Here is a 14509-nt window from a genome sequence, read left to right as displayed (position 1 = left end):
CTATGAAACTGAAAAGGCCTCAGGAAAAGAGGAAGTGGTGTGACAAGGGGGATGCAGGAGGAAGCGAGGTGTCCATGGCAAGTCCTTAAAGGTAGGTGGGTGGGTGGGTGGGTGGGGAGAAGGAAGTAGGAAAAGGGGGGAGGCTATGAGGGCTTTCAGGGAAGTGAAGAGGAAATAGTGAGGAAGGAGAAATGAGATGCTCATCTTTGTACGTCCCCCACTTGTAAAAACGAATTATTAGTATTAAACTGAGATGTTAATATGCCTGGATTTGTTTCTCCCGGTCTCCCTACTCTTTGATATGCTTCGAGGTTGCTCCCCAGATCCCCCATTTCATTTTGATTATTTGTTTAGAGTAAGTTTCCATCCAATTTGAATTTCAAAAACTATATTAGAAGCTCAATCAGCTGTAAAACCTAGGGTTGCCATTCCCTTGATTGGGGGTGGGAGATCCCTTCCTCCAACTGTCCACCCCCTGCCACTACTCACCTGGCCGGTGGAGAGGAAAGGCAGGGGAAGTGGCCCCCCAGTTTATTTACTTTAGAGGGGAAAGGTCAGGTGAAATCAGAGGTTGAAAATTTCTGAAGTAATTCAACACACACACATTCATATACATAGTTCAACACATATATATATTGGCACTCAGCTGATAAGCAGTTACTGGTGTTCCCTGGCCCAAGGGACATTCTTCTGGCCTCAACCAGGGCCAGGACTTTTCCAGCCCTGGCTCCAGCCTGAGGGAGCTTTTTCCTAGTGGAGATCTGGGCCCTATGGGATTTGTTGGCAGTTCCGCAGGGCCTGTAAGACGGAGATGTTCCACTGGGCGTATGGTTGAGGCTTGACAATGTCCCCCCCCCCTTGTTAATGCCCTTGCCAGGCCGCCCTGAGAAAGATAGTTTTTTTATCTTTCTACTATCTGTACTTTATAGTTTTCAATACAACCTCTGATATGATTACTGGTGCCTTATTATGTATTAATAGATTGGTTTTAGTTGTTTCATGTGTAATGTGTATTTAAACTTTGTTGTGAGCTGCCCTAAGCCTGCATGTGGGGAGGGCAGGATATGTCTAACAAAGTGGAATCAGCTGCCTAGGGAGGTGGTGAGCTCCCCCTCACTGGCAGTTTTTAAGAAGAGGCTGGATGAATACTTGTCAGAGATGCTTTAGGCTGATCCTGCACTGGGCAGGGGGTTGGATTAGATGGTCTGTATGGCCCCCTCCAACTCTATGATTCTATGAACCTTTGCATCAAGGGCATCACTGCTGAGGAAGCTGGGAGGCTCACTTGTGTAAGAGACGAGCTCTCTTGACAGATGTGGCATACATAGGCCAGGAGAGGCACACTGCTTGCAGAGGGGAAGGAGGTGCTCAGCCCTCTGGGAAAGTGAGGCATGTGAGCTAGGATTTGGGAGAGGTAATAATCAGGGACTATAGCTTTCTACCAAACCTCTGTGCTACTGGGTCGAAAAAGAGGTGGTCTGGCCAGACCTCCCTCTTGTGGCTCAGAGGCTCCTCTCATGCCCACTGACAAGTGTACAGAGCAAGAATGTTTTCTCCCATTGTCAGCCCTCATCGCATTTGCCTGCTCCCCTACAGAGTTGATCAGTTGGTCTTCTTGAAGGTCAATTTGCCACTATTCAATTTCCCAGCTTTGGTTTTTCAGAGTGAGTGAAGTAAGCACACTTGTGCCTTCATCTGTCAGTTTCTTGGAGAGGTGGGGAAAAGCACTCTTCTCAAAGTCAAACTTAGGTAGAAAACCAGCAGGAGAGACACTTGATCCAGTTGGCACACAATAAAATGCACACTCCAAGTTGGAATCTTCCCCGCACCCACAAAATACCAGCCAAGCCAGCACACTCTTGGACCTTGGCACACATCTGTGCAGAAAATTAAGAAAAGCAGCACAAGAAAAGTTGTTCTTTTGCCAGTGGAACAAGAAGATTCAGAGAGAGTTGGTAGGAAAAGGAGAGGATTTGACACAATGTAAGTGCCACAAACAAGCAGAAGCAAACCTGCAGTAACACCCAAAGGAAGCTAGAGAATGCTTTTGTTGTTCTTGTGTGTAAATGACTTTTCATTGCAGGGGTGGAAGGGAACAGGAGAGCCACTGACGAAGGGCATCTGCAGTTTGAAGTGTCTCGTTCTGAGCCAGTGAGTGACAGGATAGGCTGCAGCAGACTGCCGAGAGAGGAGAACTTGGGATACCCAAAATTACACCTCCCTTTCACTTTCTGAGTCTTTCCTTGGGAGAGCATCCGCCTTATAATAAATTTTAACAGCTGTGTTTGCTTGCCATTGCCTTGTGCTTTGGTTCTGCTGCTGCATGGCTGACAGTGTTCTGTTCCGTTCTGTGGTGTTCCCCCAGTTGGCCCTGGGTTCTGCCTGGTTTATGTGAGTGATATTGGTTTTGCTGAGCTTGCACAGTATCCCCTGCTTCAATTTGGTTTGGGGATTCGCCAATGAGTCTCTGGTGTGGTGATGTTTCCTTTGGTTCTGTTGGCTGTGTTATTGGTTCGTCTTGTATTGGGACTAGCTATGGGAAATGGCTTTTCAACAGAGATTACCCCTTTGTTTAAGGTTTCTTTGCTTGGAAAGCCTTGGAAATGTTTCTCCCACAGGAAATGATGGAGAGTGGCTGGGGACATCTTGTTTAGGGACCTACAGAAATGGACCCATGGGTCCAATCTTTCTGAAATGTGGAGGTCTTTAGTGGACAGGAAGGAGTAGGTTCCCTGCAAATTGGGTGGAGTTTGTTTGAAAAATGCCCACCCTCAGACAGCTTTCTCCATAGAGAGCAATGGCCAGATAAATCTGGGAGTCTAATCTGAATCTTACCGAATCAGATTAGACAGTTTTACCTGAATTTCAGGGATACTGTATTTTTATGTCAATCTTTATTACGGTCATAGACCACACAATAATAGCATACAACCCAGTCATGGATATTTTTATGGTATCCTTGATGTCTGGATGTCGATTAAACCACAAACATTTTGGGTGCCCACTCCTAGTTGGGAGAAGGTAAGAGAGATAGAGTACTGTCAATCTACTCATTCACACAGTTACTGACATTTTTCCCTAAAGGAAAGAGAGCATGCCAGCACAGGAAAAGGTTTTAGTGGGTTGAAGATGAAGTTTGGGAGTGGGGGAGGGATATTTTGTGCACCCTTTTCTGTGCATTCCTTGGCCGATTCCACACGGCTTACCTGAAGCCGGGACGTTGCAGAACATTGCGGATCATGCTGGAAAAAACACGTAAGATCGCGTTTTCTCACGCAAAACTCGCACGACATCACGCAAAACTCGCGTGAGAAAACGCTATCTTCCGCGTTTTTCCCGGCATGATCCGCAATGTTCCGCAACGTCCCGGCTTCAGGTAAGCCGTGTGGAATCGGCCCTGGTTTCAATATAGCTATAAGCAATGGATAGATTGAAGGCATGAAATTGCTCTGAAGCTATGTCTATAGATTAGGTATTGGTACCTCCATGTCTATATGACATCATGTCTCCATATTCACTTTTGTTATGGCATTCCGCTGTATAATGTGTTGAATATTGCATTATGTGTTTCTACTAGTGACAAAAGCATCTTGGCCGTGGGAGTCTGCTGGCATTACTGTTCTCTTTCTACTTTCTGTCCTTCAGGGAGGGCTAAGTTGAGTCAACACAACTTTCGGGTAGTTTGCCTGGGTGATGTTGATACTAATTGCTCATTTCTTCTGCCAGACCTGCACTTATTCTGCCAGCACATCTTTAACTCAGAATCGGCAGGAGGTACAATCTGTCCTTCCACTTGGTAAGGGACTGGCATCATGCTTGTCTGCAGAATCTCTGCTACCGGTTCCAAAAGAACCAAATGATGCAATAAATATGCAACAAATTACATGGTGCTTTAATCTCTTATTCTCTGGACATCTTATAAATTAGAAACAGAAAGCCAAGGAAAAAATGTACCATTTTAATATTAGAAGTTATGATTAATTCTAGAAAAGAATAGTGGAGAACAGGTGGTATTATTTGGAAGGCAAATATCTTTACAGGGTAAGAGCAGGAGTTAAAGAAATAGAAGACAACATGGGAATCCCAGGAAAAATGGAGAGATTTCTTTGAATACGTAGCTGGAAGTTAAGAAATATTAAGAATAGTTAACATGGATATAGATTAATTACAAAACTAATATTTTAGAAATGTTGAATATAAAATGTGATGTATATGTTTGAATATAGACTGTTGAGTACAAAACTTTGGGTATAAATAATTGAAGAGAGGGAGAGGAGTAATGTTATGAAATTTAGCTGTGTTGTTATATATCTTGCTTATATTTTTTGCTGTAGCTTAAATCTATTATTCTGTTAAAGATCCTTTATGCACTTTCAAATGTCTCTTTTTCTCTTTTAAATAAAGTTCATAAAATTAAAAAAAAGAAATAGGAGAAGACCAGGGGAACTGGGGGGGGGGGAGCAAGGTGCTGCAAAACTCCCTTATCTTTTTAAAGGGGCCATTGCATTGAAACCGCAGGAGGTCATAGCCCCTCTCTATACTGCCTTGGTCAGGCTGCACCTGGAGTATTGTGTGCAGTTCTGGAGGCCTCACTTCAAAAAGGATGTGGACAAAAAGGGTGCAGAGGAGAGCGATGAGGATGATCAGGAGGTCTGGAGACTGAGCCCTACGAGGAAAGGCTGAGGGCCTTGGGAATGTTTAGTTTGGAGAAGAGGAGGTTGAGGGGGGACATGATTGCTCTCTTTAAATATTTGAAAGGCTGTCATTTGGAGGAGGGCAAAGAGCTGTTCCAGTTGGCAGCAGAGGGTAGGACGCGAAGCAATGGGCTAAAACTACATGCACAAAGGTACTGGCTGGATATTAGGAAAAACTTTTTCACGGTCAGAGTAGTTCAAAAGTGGAATCAGCTGCCTAGGGAGGGGGTGAGCTCACCCTCACTGGCAGTTTTCAAGAAGAGGCTGGATGAATACTTGTCAGAGATGCTTTAGGCTGATCCTGCACTGGGCAGGGGGTTGAACTAGATGATCTGTATGGCCCCTTCCAACTCTATGATTCTATGATCCTATGAAAGAGAGGTCCCAGAACTCTGTGCTGGAGGGTGCTGATGCTCAGTACGGGTCAACCATACGCCTCTGCCCCATAGTCTGACTTTGTCTTGGGATTCTTTCCTATTAGTTGGGACGCAACTCATGGGCAAGACTTTTGAACCACTGGCTACTTGTAATTTTCATTTACTCTCCCTCAGAGAGGCATTCCTCATATGGATTTGCCTGGCTCGACAGGCACCTGTCCTGTCAGCAGCTCTCAGATTTGATCCACTGTTTCTACATTTCCACAAAGAGACAGTGATCTTCAGACCAGGCCCTTTCTTCCTGCCCTCCCAGAGCATGTTTGGGTGGTCTGAGTCTACAGATTCTTAAACTCATTGTCCTTCAATCTTTTGTGTTTGTTTTTTAGCTTTAATCCCTTTTAAATATATTATCCTATTATATATTTACAGAATCACTGGTTAGAAGCTTTATCAAACATTTTCTAAGAGTCAAAATACTTCACAGCAACTAGATAACTCTTCTTCCTGTTTCATTATTTTACACTAGACTACAATATAGTCCATACAAAACATACTTACCATAAAATACTAGGTAGCCCATTTTCCATTATTTCTTTGATCTTTTCTTCCAAAAACTTGAGTGGGTCATTTGGGCACATAATTAATAAGCCACTCAATAGAGCCTGCAAAAAATGGCACATATATAATTCTGGTTAATTTAACAAGTACACCTATATGTAAGTACAAAACTAACTTTGGAATGATGTTACCTTTATACATTCATGTTAAAACTTACAGTTTTGTTCTTTATTTAATTTCTGCTTTAAATGTTAGACATTTGTGTTGTGGGTCAGCTTATACAACATTCCATGTTTTGAAGCTGGGTGTATTTTTCCAAATAATTTAATTCCCGGCTTTGTTGGTTTTAATCATTAGGGACTTGGCCTAAAATGACAGACATGCTGGGACCAGGACCTATGACAAAATACTGTTAATGTTACTTAATTGGCACTAATAGTTAGAAGGCAAGCAGAAGAGGCAGGGAAAACCAGTGCGGTTCCTGTACTCCCCAAATCTACCCCACCAGGATTCTGAACAGGTTTATTCCCATTACTTCTCCTGTTTTTTTTCTCTTTAACTGACTCTCATAATAGCTGTCAACATTCCTTGCTGCTGGAGCATATTCAGTCTTCATCAGGCTGTTTTTCCCCTTTCATTTACATTTTCTTTTTTATTACCACAAACTATAACATATTAAATAATCTCCAAAAAGGTATTTTATTCCTTTTAAACATTGCTTCCACCAGTTCCTGAATCGTTATTGGGCCGTTCATCACCTGATGTTGTTCCTCCGTAATTTTAGGCAAATTCTGTTTTATAAGGCCCCATTATCTGTTTTATAAGGCCCCATTATCTGTTAGCGTAGTAGTCCCATCTTGCAATTTTAAAATCATTTTCTTCTCTGTCTCTTTTCTCAGTTTATAAGCCAAACATCTTCCCAGTTTATTGGCAAATTTGAAATTTCTCTGCTTGGCATAGTTCAGTTTTTTTCTCTAAATCTCTTACTGTTAACATTGATAGCTGTTGTTGCAAACATTTTATCTCTAGTTGCACCTTAACATGCCCTGGTGCAATTTTTAATTCTTGCAAAATACCTTGCATTTTTGCCGGATCCCATTTTATCAACAAAATTCTGATAAACAGCATCTTATTATTTGTCACTAAATTTTTCTTCATGATGCTTTTTTGTTGTTGCTTAGATAAGGGATTATATTTAGGAAATACTATTAGGAAATATTTGAATTTGAACAAAAATCTGAGTCATTTTGATGATCTATTCTACCACAGTGTATGGCCTATTGAGTCAATTTATCATCTATTACTGAAGCTACAGGATAAATATTCCTGTTTCAAGGGAGGGCAAAATCCTGCCGAACTCTGTAAAATCCCATTGATTTCAATAGAACAGAATTAAGCATGTACTAAACTCTCCCACTCAGATTAGTGGGCCTGAAATATCCTTCACTCTTTCTGGATTCTACACTAACTTGGAGACAATCAGAGTTAATCTCGCAATTGTGCACATTTTAAAATTGTTAATATACAGTAAGAAAATGCTTCAAGATTTTCAAATACTCCCCCTGGAGGACTGGACTAGAATATTTTTAAACCTGTTACTCCATAAATCAGTACCATTTTAACAGTGTTTTTACATTCTTTTTAATTACCCCCCCAAGTTTAAAAAAGAGTTACATTACTGCACAAAACAAGAGCTGAAACACTGTATTTCCAGTGGTCAGTACTGTAAGCAATGCAGGATAAATAAGTAAATAAGTAAAGCAGAACTCAGAGAGCACAGTTAGGTATTAGACATGGGCATGAACCGAAAAAAAAGAACCACGTGATTCATGGTTCGTTGCGTTCCATGAACCACGAACCACGAAATTCCACGAAGTTTTCCTAGTTCATGAATTGGTTCATGGTTCGTGGTTCGTGGCATTTCAAATGCCCCGCGCCGGCTGCTGAAGCCGGCACGGGATGTTTGAATCCGACAGCCCCCTTCTCGTCACTCAGAAGCAGCAGAAGAAGGCTGTCAGTTTCAAAACACCCCGCGCAGGCTTCATCCAATCGGGTGAAGCCGGCACGGGGCATTTGAAACAGACAGTTCCCTTCTCCTGCTGCTTACAGGTGGCAGGAGAATGGGGCTGTCACTTTCATTTTTTTTTAATTTTTATTGGTGAGTACATTAATAATACATACATTCCCCATCTTACCTAGATTATATCAACCCCCACCCTTTCCCTCCCCCCTCCTTGTAGACTTCCAACAGCTTTCCAACCCCTAACCTATCTTATTATTTAACTTATTTTCAACTAAATTCTTCTAAATCATATTTATTTTACACCTCTTGCTCTAAACATGTTCAGATTCTTTTATATTTCAGATCCACTAATATATCCAATCTCTACATCACTATTTAAACTATATATTTTTCATAAAATCTCCTTAATGATAATACTAGCTTTAATGAATTAATAACGAAATTTTCCCATTAATGGTAAAGTTACTTCTCTCTCCCGTTTATAAAATCACAAATTAATAATTCTCAAACTGCCACAGTCCTCCCTTCACATCCCATTTTTTTCTAAGTATTGTTTCAGGGGCTGTCACTTTCACACACCCCGCGCCAGCTTTAGCCGATCAGCTGAAAGTGACAGCCCGCTCGTGGGCAGCAGGAGAAGGGGGCTGTCATTTTCACACTCCCTGCACCGGCTTCAGCCAATCGTCTGAACTCAGCGTGGGGCATTTGAAAGTGACAGCCCCCTTCTCCTGCTGCTCACTAGTGGCAGGAGATTGGGGCTGTTAGTTTCACATGCCCCGCACCGGCTTCAGCCAATTGGCTGAAACCTGCACAGGGTGTGTGTGAAAGTGACAGCCCCCTTTTCCTGCCGTTTATGGGTGGCAGGAGAATGGGGCTGTCAGTTTCATACACCCGTGTGGGTGGCGGCACCAGCCTGTCTGGCTTTACAAACCGCTCACAACTCTCACGAACCGGGCAAAAAAAGTCATGGAGTTTGTGGAAAACGTGGCCCCATGAACCGCATTTTCACGAACCATGAATTGGCCCAGTTTGTGTGTTTTTTTGCTTTGTATTGCGATTCATGCCCACCTCTATTAGGTATTGTCATGCCCATTGATGAGGCGATAAATGTAGAATCCACTTATTTCAGTAAGGAAAATAAGAGTTCTTTTATTTAGGAACTCCATTCAGGATAGGAAAAAGGAGAGATAGAATCTAATCTATCTAAGCTAGGATAGTGGTAGATGCAGGGACTGAGCCCTGTGTCCTCCAAGATGGTAAGATGGAGAGAGTGTGTGTGCATTTGAGGGAAACGAAAAGGAAGAAGAAGAGGAAGAAGAAGAAAGTTCATTGAGAGTACAAATCTACACATTAAAAGGATAGCATCAGATAGAGAGGAAGATGTATCGTACCGCTCTGTCTCTGTAACCAGGAACAAAGGATGGTGTTTTAAGTCCTTCACTTCTTACAAGTATAGTCTCCTATAGATGAGCAGCAGATCAGAAGAGATGGGGACAGGAAATGCAAGTCAAGGGAAGTTAGGTGGAGTCCACTCCACCTGGCATGTGTGCACTAGGAAGACGATTTTATGCCGTGAGTTTCGCGTGATCTTCCAGGCGTGTGGCTGTGTGAAAACGGCCCTTGTTTACCTAACACTGTACTTTCACTGTCATGACCTCTCAACTTACAGGGCACTATTGGGTAGAATTCCGTCTGGAGAAGATGTGAAAGGAACTGACTTCCATTACTGCTCACACCAAACAGTGGTCAACAAAATTGCAAACCAAACATTTCCAATTTATGAATTGAAAGTGTTCAATTTGCAGTTGTGTAGATCACTCTTTCTTTTGAGGATTTCATGGGTTTTCCCCATGCATATTTTTCAGTAAGAGTAATCAAGGCTTTATTTTGGAAGTTGTCCATCAGCTTGCAGATCAAACTTTGAGGGCAAACAGCCTATGCTTGTACAGATGTTATATCAAGAATATGTATGTTTTGTTTGGAAGTTTGAACTAACAAAGTTATTTGTATTGCCTTGGAATGTCTTCTCAAAATCAGCACCATACAAAGGGGCATTTTATAATCATTGACTTGCAATGCATCAAAGCGAAGTTCATGACCAGTAATCATTGTAGAAAGCACTAGGATGAATAAACTCCATGGAGGGGAGAGGAGCGCTCAAAGGTTATATTTGGTGCTGTAATATCTGTTTACTAAAGTTGTCATGGAAAGTCTGGAAACAATGAGTGCTGGAGGGAGCTTTTGGACAGTTTATAAATATAGAAAGTGCATTTTAAGCAGAAACTGTTTCAAAATGGAAAATGAAATATTTATTCTAAACTGGATAGTTTTCGGTTACAATAAAATCGAAACTCCTTTTTATTGGACTTACAAAATGGAAATGCAATTTATATTTATCTCCCATAAAAAAACTTTTATCACTTATGAACTTCATCCTTTCCTCAGCTTTAACATGTCTGGGGGGGGGGGCAGTGGGAGTGCACACAAAATTCTAATATGGCCCAGGGCCACCTTCCCTCTGAATACAGAACAGATCTCTAAAATTCTGAATAATATAGTTCCATATCTCGAAGCATAAACCATTCTGATTTCAGATTCTACATTTCATTGCCAATAGGTCAATTTATCACACAGAAGTTGCAGTTTGGGACATGAACTAGAAGAGTAAACACCTTAGGTAATTAACAGTGGAATCTGAAGAAGAGTTACTTGAGTCTAAGCCCATTGCTTTCAATGGGCTTAGACTGGAGTAAATCTTCTTCAGATTGCACTGTAACGATGTTAGACAGGAGCTATACTTAAGGAAGATGTATTTAAGGAACTAGTAATTTACTACTACCAGTAAAAAAACATACAAATTGTCAGAAGTACAGCTATGTTCTCAGACAACAGCTTGACAGTTTGAGGCTACAACAATAGGTGGGGTTGTGGTCTATTTATTGTATGCATTACACTGGAACAGTCTGTTCCCCCCACCCCCATATTGTGTGTTGTTTAGGCTCATGGAGTAGAGTCACCTGCTCCTGAGTTCTGTTAGAATTGTAGACTGCATGAGCTGCATGTAGACTGAGGTGGGAGGGGACAGGTGACTTGCTATCATGGCTAACCATGGAACCCTGAGTCTGGATTCACCCTGCAGTACTCCCGGGTTAGGAATTCCCTCCTTCTCACAAACCTGATGCCAATGTTTGGTTTTGAGTGGACAAGGATATAGAGCCTGGAATGGAAAAGCAGGCAGACAGGCATAGGGCCATGAACTCTCCTCTTTCCTTTCATCTGCCATCCTAATTTGACAGGCTTTTGGCTCAGGGCTTTTTTTCAGGTGGAACGCAGTGGAACGGAGTTTCAGCACCTTTTGAAAATGGTCACATGGCCGGGTGCCCTGCCCCCTGATCTCCAGACATGCAGGGCTCAGGAGACTCTCAGAGAAGACTCTTAGATCGCCTTCCGCAGTGGCGCGCAGTAGCGCGGAGGGTGATCTAAACTCCCCTCTGTCTGGAGATCAGGTGGCAGGGCCAGCAGCCACGTGACCATTTCTGCCGAGGCTGATTTAAACTTTAAAAAGCTCCCCCTTTGTTCCAGCTGACCCAAAGTGACATCATTGTGCGGTCCCGGGAGCATGTGCGCACTTTGCGCATACACATGTGGTACCAGGGGCACCACATCCCGCCAGGAGTTGCCCCCTGTACTGGCAATCGACTGAGTTCCACCACCTCTTTTCCCAGAAAAAAAGCTCTGGCTAGACTGATAATAACAGAAGCAACACACCAGACATATCCTGAGCAGTCTTCTTTATGGCACAGAGAGTCTGGACGGTCTTTTTGAAAATTAGCGTCTCACCCCTGAGAATGCAATTTACATGGTGCTTTAAACTGAAAATGCTCTTGAAATTGATGAAAATGCTCTTAGATGTCCTGCTTGATTGAAAACTGAATTTCACACACACACACCAGCCACTTGTCTGGATTGGTTTCACAGAATAATAGTTTAGATACTCATATGACACTGGAATTATAGATCTTTCCAGGCTTTTGAACTCATGTAAATATGGTGCAGGTTAGTTTGCCCTCTCCTCCTGAGGTTCCCCGTGTCAGGCTATGGATGACAGGATATGGTAGACAGATCCCTGGACTATTGCAGCAAGACGCAGGTTCTTGGTTAAATGGTTTTTATTCAGAAATCAGATCATTTCCACATATATGTCCATAGAACTGCTCAGAAGCAAGGTAAACATCTAAGCAGCAAGAGTAAAAGTTGGCAGGAATGACATCATGTGAGAGAGACTTCTTTTAACATTCAAGCCTGCTCCTTTCCCCCCTCCCAATCATAAACAAGATTTTGGTGCTCTTCTTGTGTGAGAACGTTCCACATATTTGTAATATCAAGTTGAGTCACTAGAAAACAAGACATAGCAAAGTCTGGGAGTGAGTAGCATACAATGTCAGAAACACTGGAAGCTGCTGCAGTTCGTTAGATAAACACCCGTAAAAGCCTGTGAAAGATATAGTTATGGCATTGGTAAAATGACATCGAGTTACAGCAGGATACATTGGTTCAGAACACAGGGATCATTAAAACTGGCATGGATGGGGCTCAGACATGACGCCCCGCAATCTGCCTGAGGGTTGAAAGAGAACTTGGGATTCTCCATTCCTTGTTGGTAACTATCTTAGCAAACCTGACATGCCTCAAACGTTATAGGTAGGTTTAGCTAAACTAGAGAAATGACCATTTATTGCTATTGTGACCACATGCGAACTTCCCATAATTACATATTTGCAAGCTTTTCACTATGACCCTACTGTTTATAATTTTATTTCTTTGTACCAGTGTATATAAATATCTGCCTAGTGAGGACCCCTTGCATCTGATCAAGTGGGTTTTTAGGCCATGAAATCTTATATTGGAATACAGGCTGGTTAGTCTTTAAGGTGATACCAGTCATTCACGGTTGTTTCCATCATCCTGGTCTTGTTCTTTCTAGCCTAAACCTGCACCAAAAGAGATGTATAAGCTGAATGATCAAGATGGGCAGCCGTGTCCATCTGTCTGTAGCAGTAGAAAAGAGCAAGAGTCCAGCAGCACCTATAAGACTAACAAAACTTGTGGTAGGGTATGAGCTTTTGTCAGCTACAGCTCACTTCTTCAGATCTGAAGAAGATCTAGAAGAGTTAGCTGTGTTAGTCTGTAGTCGCAAAATAGTAGAGTCCAGTAGCACCTTTAAAACTAACCAACTTGATTGTAGCATAAGTGTTTGAGAACCACAGTTCTCTTCGTCAGATCTGCTAAAGAGAACTGTGGTTCTCAAAAGCTTATGCTACAATAGACCTGTAGATCGCCTGCCGTTGACTGATTGATTGATTGATTGATTGATTGATTGATTGATTGATTGATTGATTGATTGATTGATTGATTGATTGATTGATTGATTGATAAGAAGTGGCTGTGGCTCAGGAAAGCTCCTACCCTACCACAAATTTTATTAGTCATATAAGCTGAATGTAAGACAAAAATTCTGTATGCTTCCTTCTTGAAAGCGGTGTGCATGTGACATTTTTAAATTGATTGTTCCTCGGAAATATTTAAAATCAAAATGCCATTCGCCTGTAACACCCCACTTGCAGGAAGTGAGTCAATAATTCATCCCAAAAGAAAAATGAGACAACTCTAACGGTCTCCTTTTTTTAAAAAAAAGAGGGGCGTTGTATTTTTATTGACTGAGGAATGAAAACAAAAACGCATGACGTCCCCCTGGCCAGAAGGGAGTGAAGAATTCATCCCTGAGGGGAACCCAAAGCCGGCAGGAGCGGCCTTCATTCCCCGCGGGACGTCTCTTTTTCCCTCGGCCGGCACGCAGGCCCTGCCCCGGAGCGAACGGGGAAAGCCGTTACCTCGTAGACGTCGGGGATGGAGTATTTCTTGAAGTAGCTCCTGAGCGCGGGGTCCGTGTTTCGAAAGGTGGCCATGGCCGGGCCCAGCGAAGGGGCCCCGCCGCCCAACGGCCCCTGCAGCAGCCGCCGCTCGGGGTCGCCTAGCGACGGGGCCGCAGCCCGGCCAGCCGAAACCGACTGGGGCAGGCAGAAGGGGCCGGGCGTTGCAAATGCGGGCTGTACGTTCGCAGCTCTGGCAAAAGGACCGTTAGTTCGAAGAGGACGGATTCATTCCACAACGGCCATTGGGGTGCAGCTCACGGTGGGCAGCCGCCGTGTTCGTCTGTCCGTAGCAGCAGAAAAGAGCAAGAGTCCAGTAGCACCCATGAGGCCGACAACATTTGTGGTAGGGTGTGAGTTATAGAAAGATATATATCGGCTCCAAATTCAGTTTATCCCTCTCTCTTACATTCATAAACACACTTTAAACCAATAGGTAAAGAAGTTTCCGAGCACAATCTAAAAGTAACAAAAAATGACAGAACTTTATATAATTTCCTTACAATCTAAACGTGAAGCTGCGTTAGTAACTATAGATTCTATTGCTTCTCTTCTGTAGAACTCAAGTGTAAATAGTTAAGTTTATTGTCACTTTTGCATATCAATAATAAAAAACTACTACCCCCCCCCCCAAAAAAAACCAGGGGAGAGAGAGAGCGCCTCTCCGGTTGCGTTTCCGCCTGTCACTCGGCGTGCCCTGAGAGGCATTACAAAAGCGCCCGTCTTAAGTTGGGGCGGGGGGGGATGAGACGCCCGCCCGCTCTCGGGGCCGGACGCGCGTGTTCGTGTGGACGGAGGCGGCGTGGCCCGCCCGCTGGGGCTTCGGCTCCCACGCCGCCTCCTTCCCCTCCGCGGGGCCGGGAAAAGCCGGTCAGCGTCTCGGGCGGCCCCTTCTCGAGAGCCCCGCCAGAAACAAAGATGGCAGCC

At 43.3% G+C, this 14509-nt stretch overlaps 1 protein-coding gene across 1 annotated transcript in view; it reads right to left on the bottom strand.

Annotated features, from left to right (window-relative positions):
* The window catches only part of FBXL13 (F-box and leucine rich repeat protein 13), a 174046-nt gene extending 160352 nt beyond the window's left edge, over nt 1-13694 (bottom strand). Inside the window, 2 exon segments of the mRNA XM_054987798.1 lie at nt 5630-5733; nt 13544-13694. Of these exon segments, the coding sequence (XP_054843773.1) occupies nt 5630-5733; nt 13544-13618 (179 nt within the window). The 5' untranslated portion in view covers nt 13619-13694.
* Between the last annotated feature and the right edge of the window lie 815 nt (nt 13695-14509).

The sequence above is a fragment of the Eublepharis macularius genome, chromosome 9, assembly GCF_028583425.1.
Source record: "Eublepharis macularius isolate TG4126 chromosome 9, MPM_Emac_v1.0, whole genome shotgun sequence".
Classification (NCBI taxonomy): domain Eukaryota; kingdom Metazoa; phylum Chordata; class Lepidosauria; order Squamata; family Eublepharidae; genus Eublepharis; species Eublepharis macularius.
Note: the sequence above shows the minus strand (reverse complement) of the source record. Positions and strands in the feature narration are given on the sequence as shown.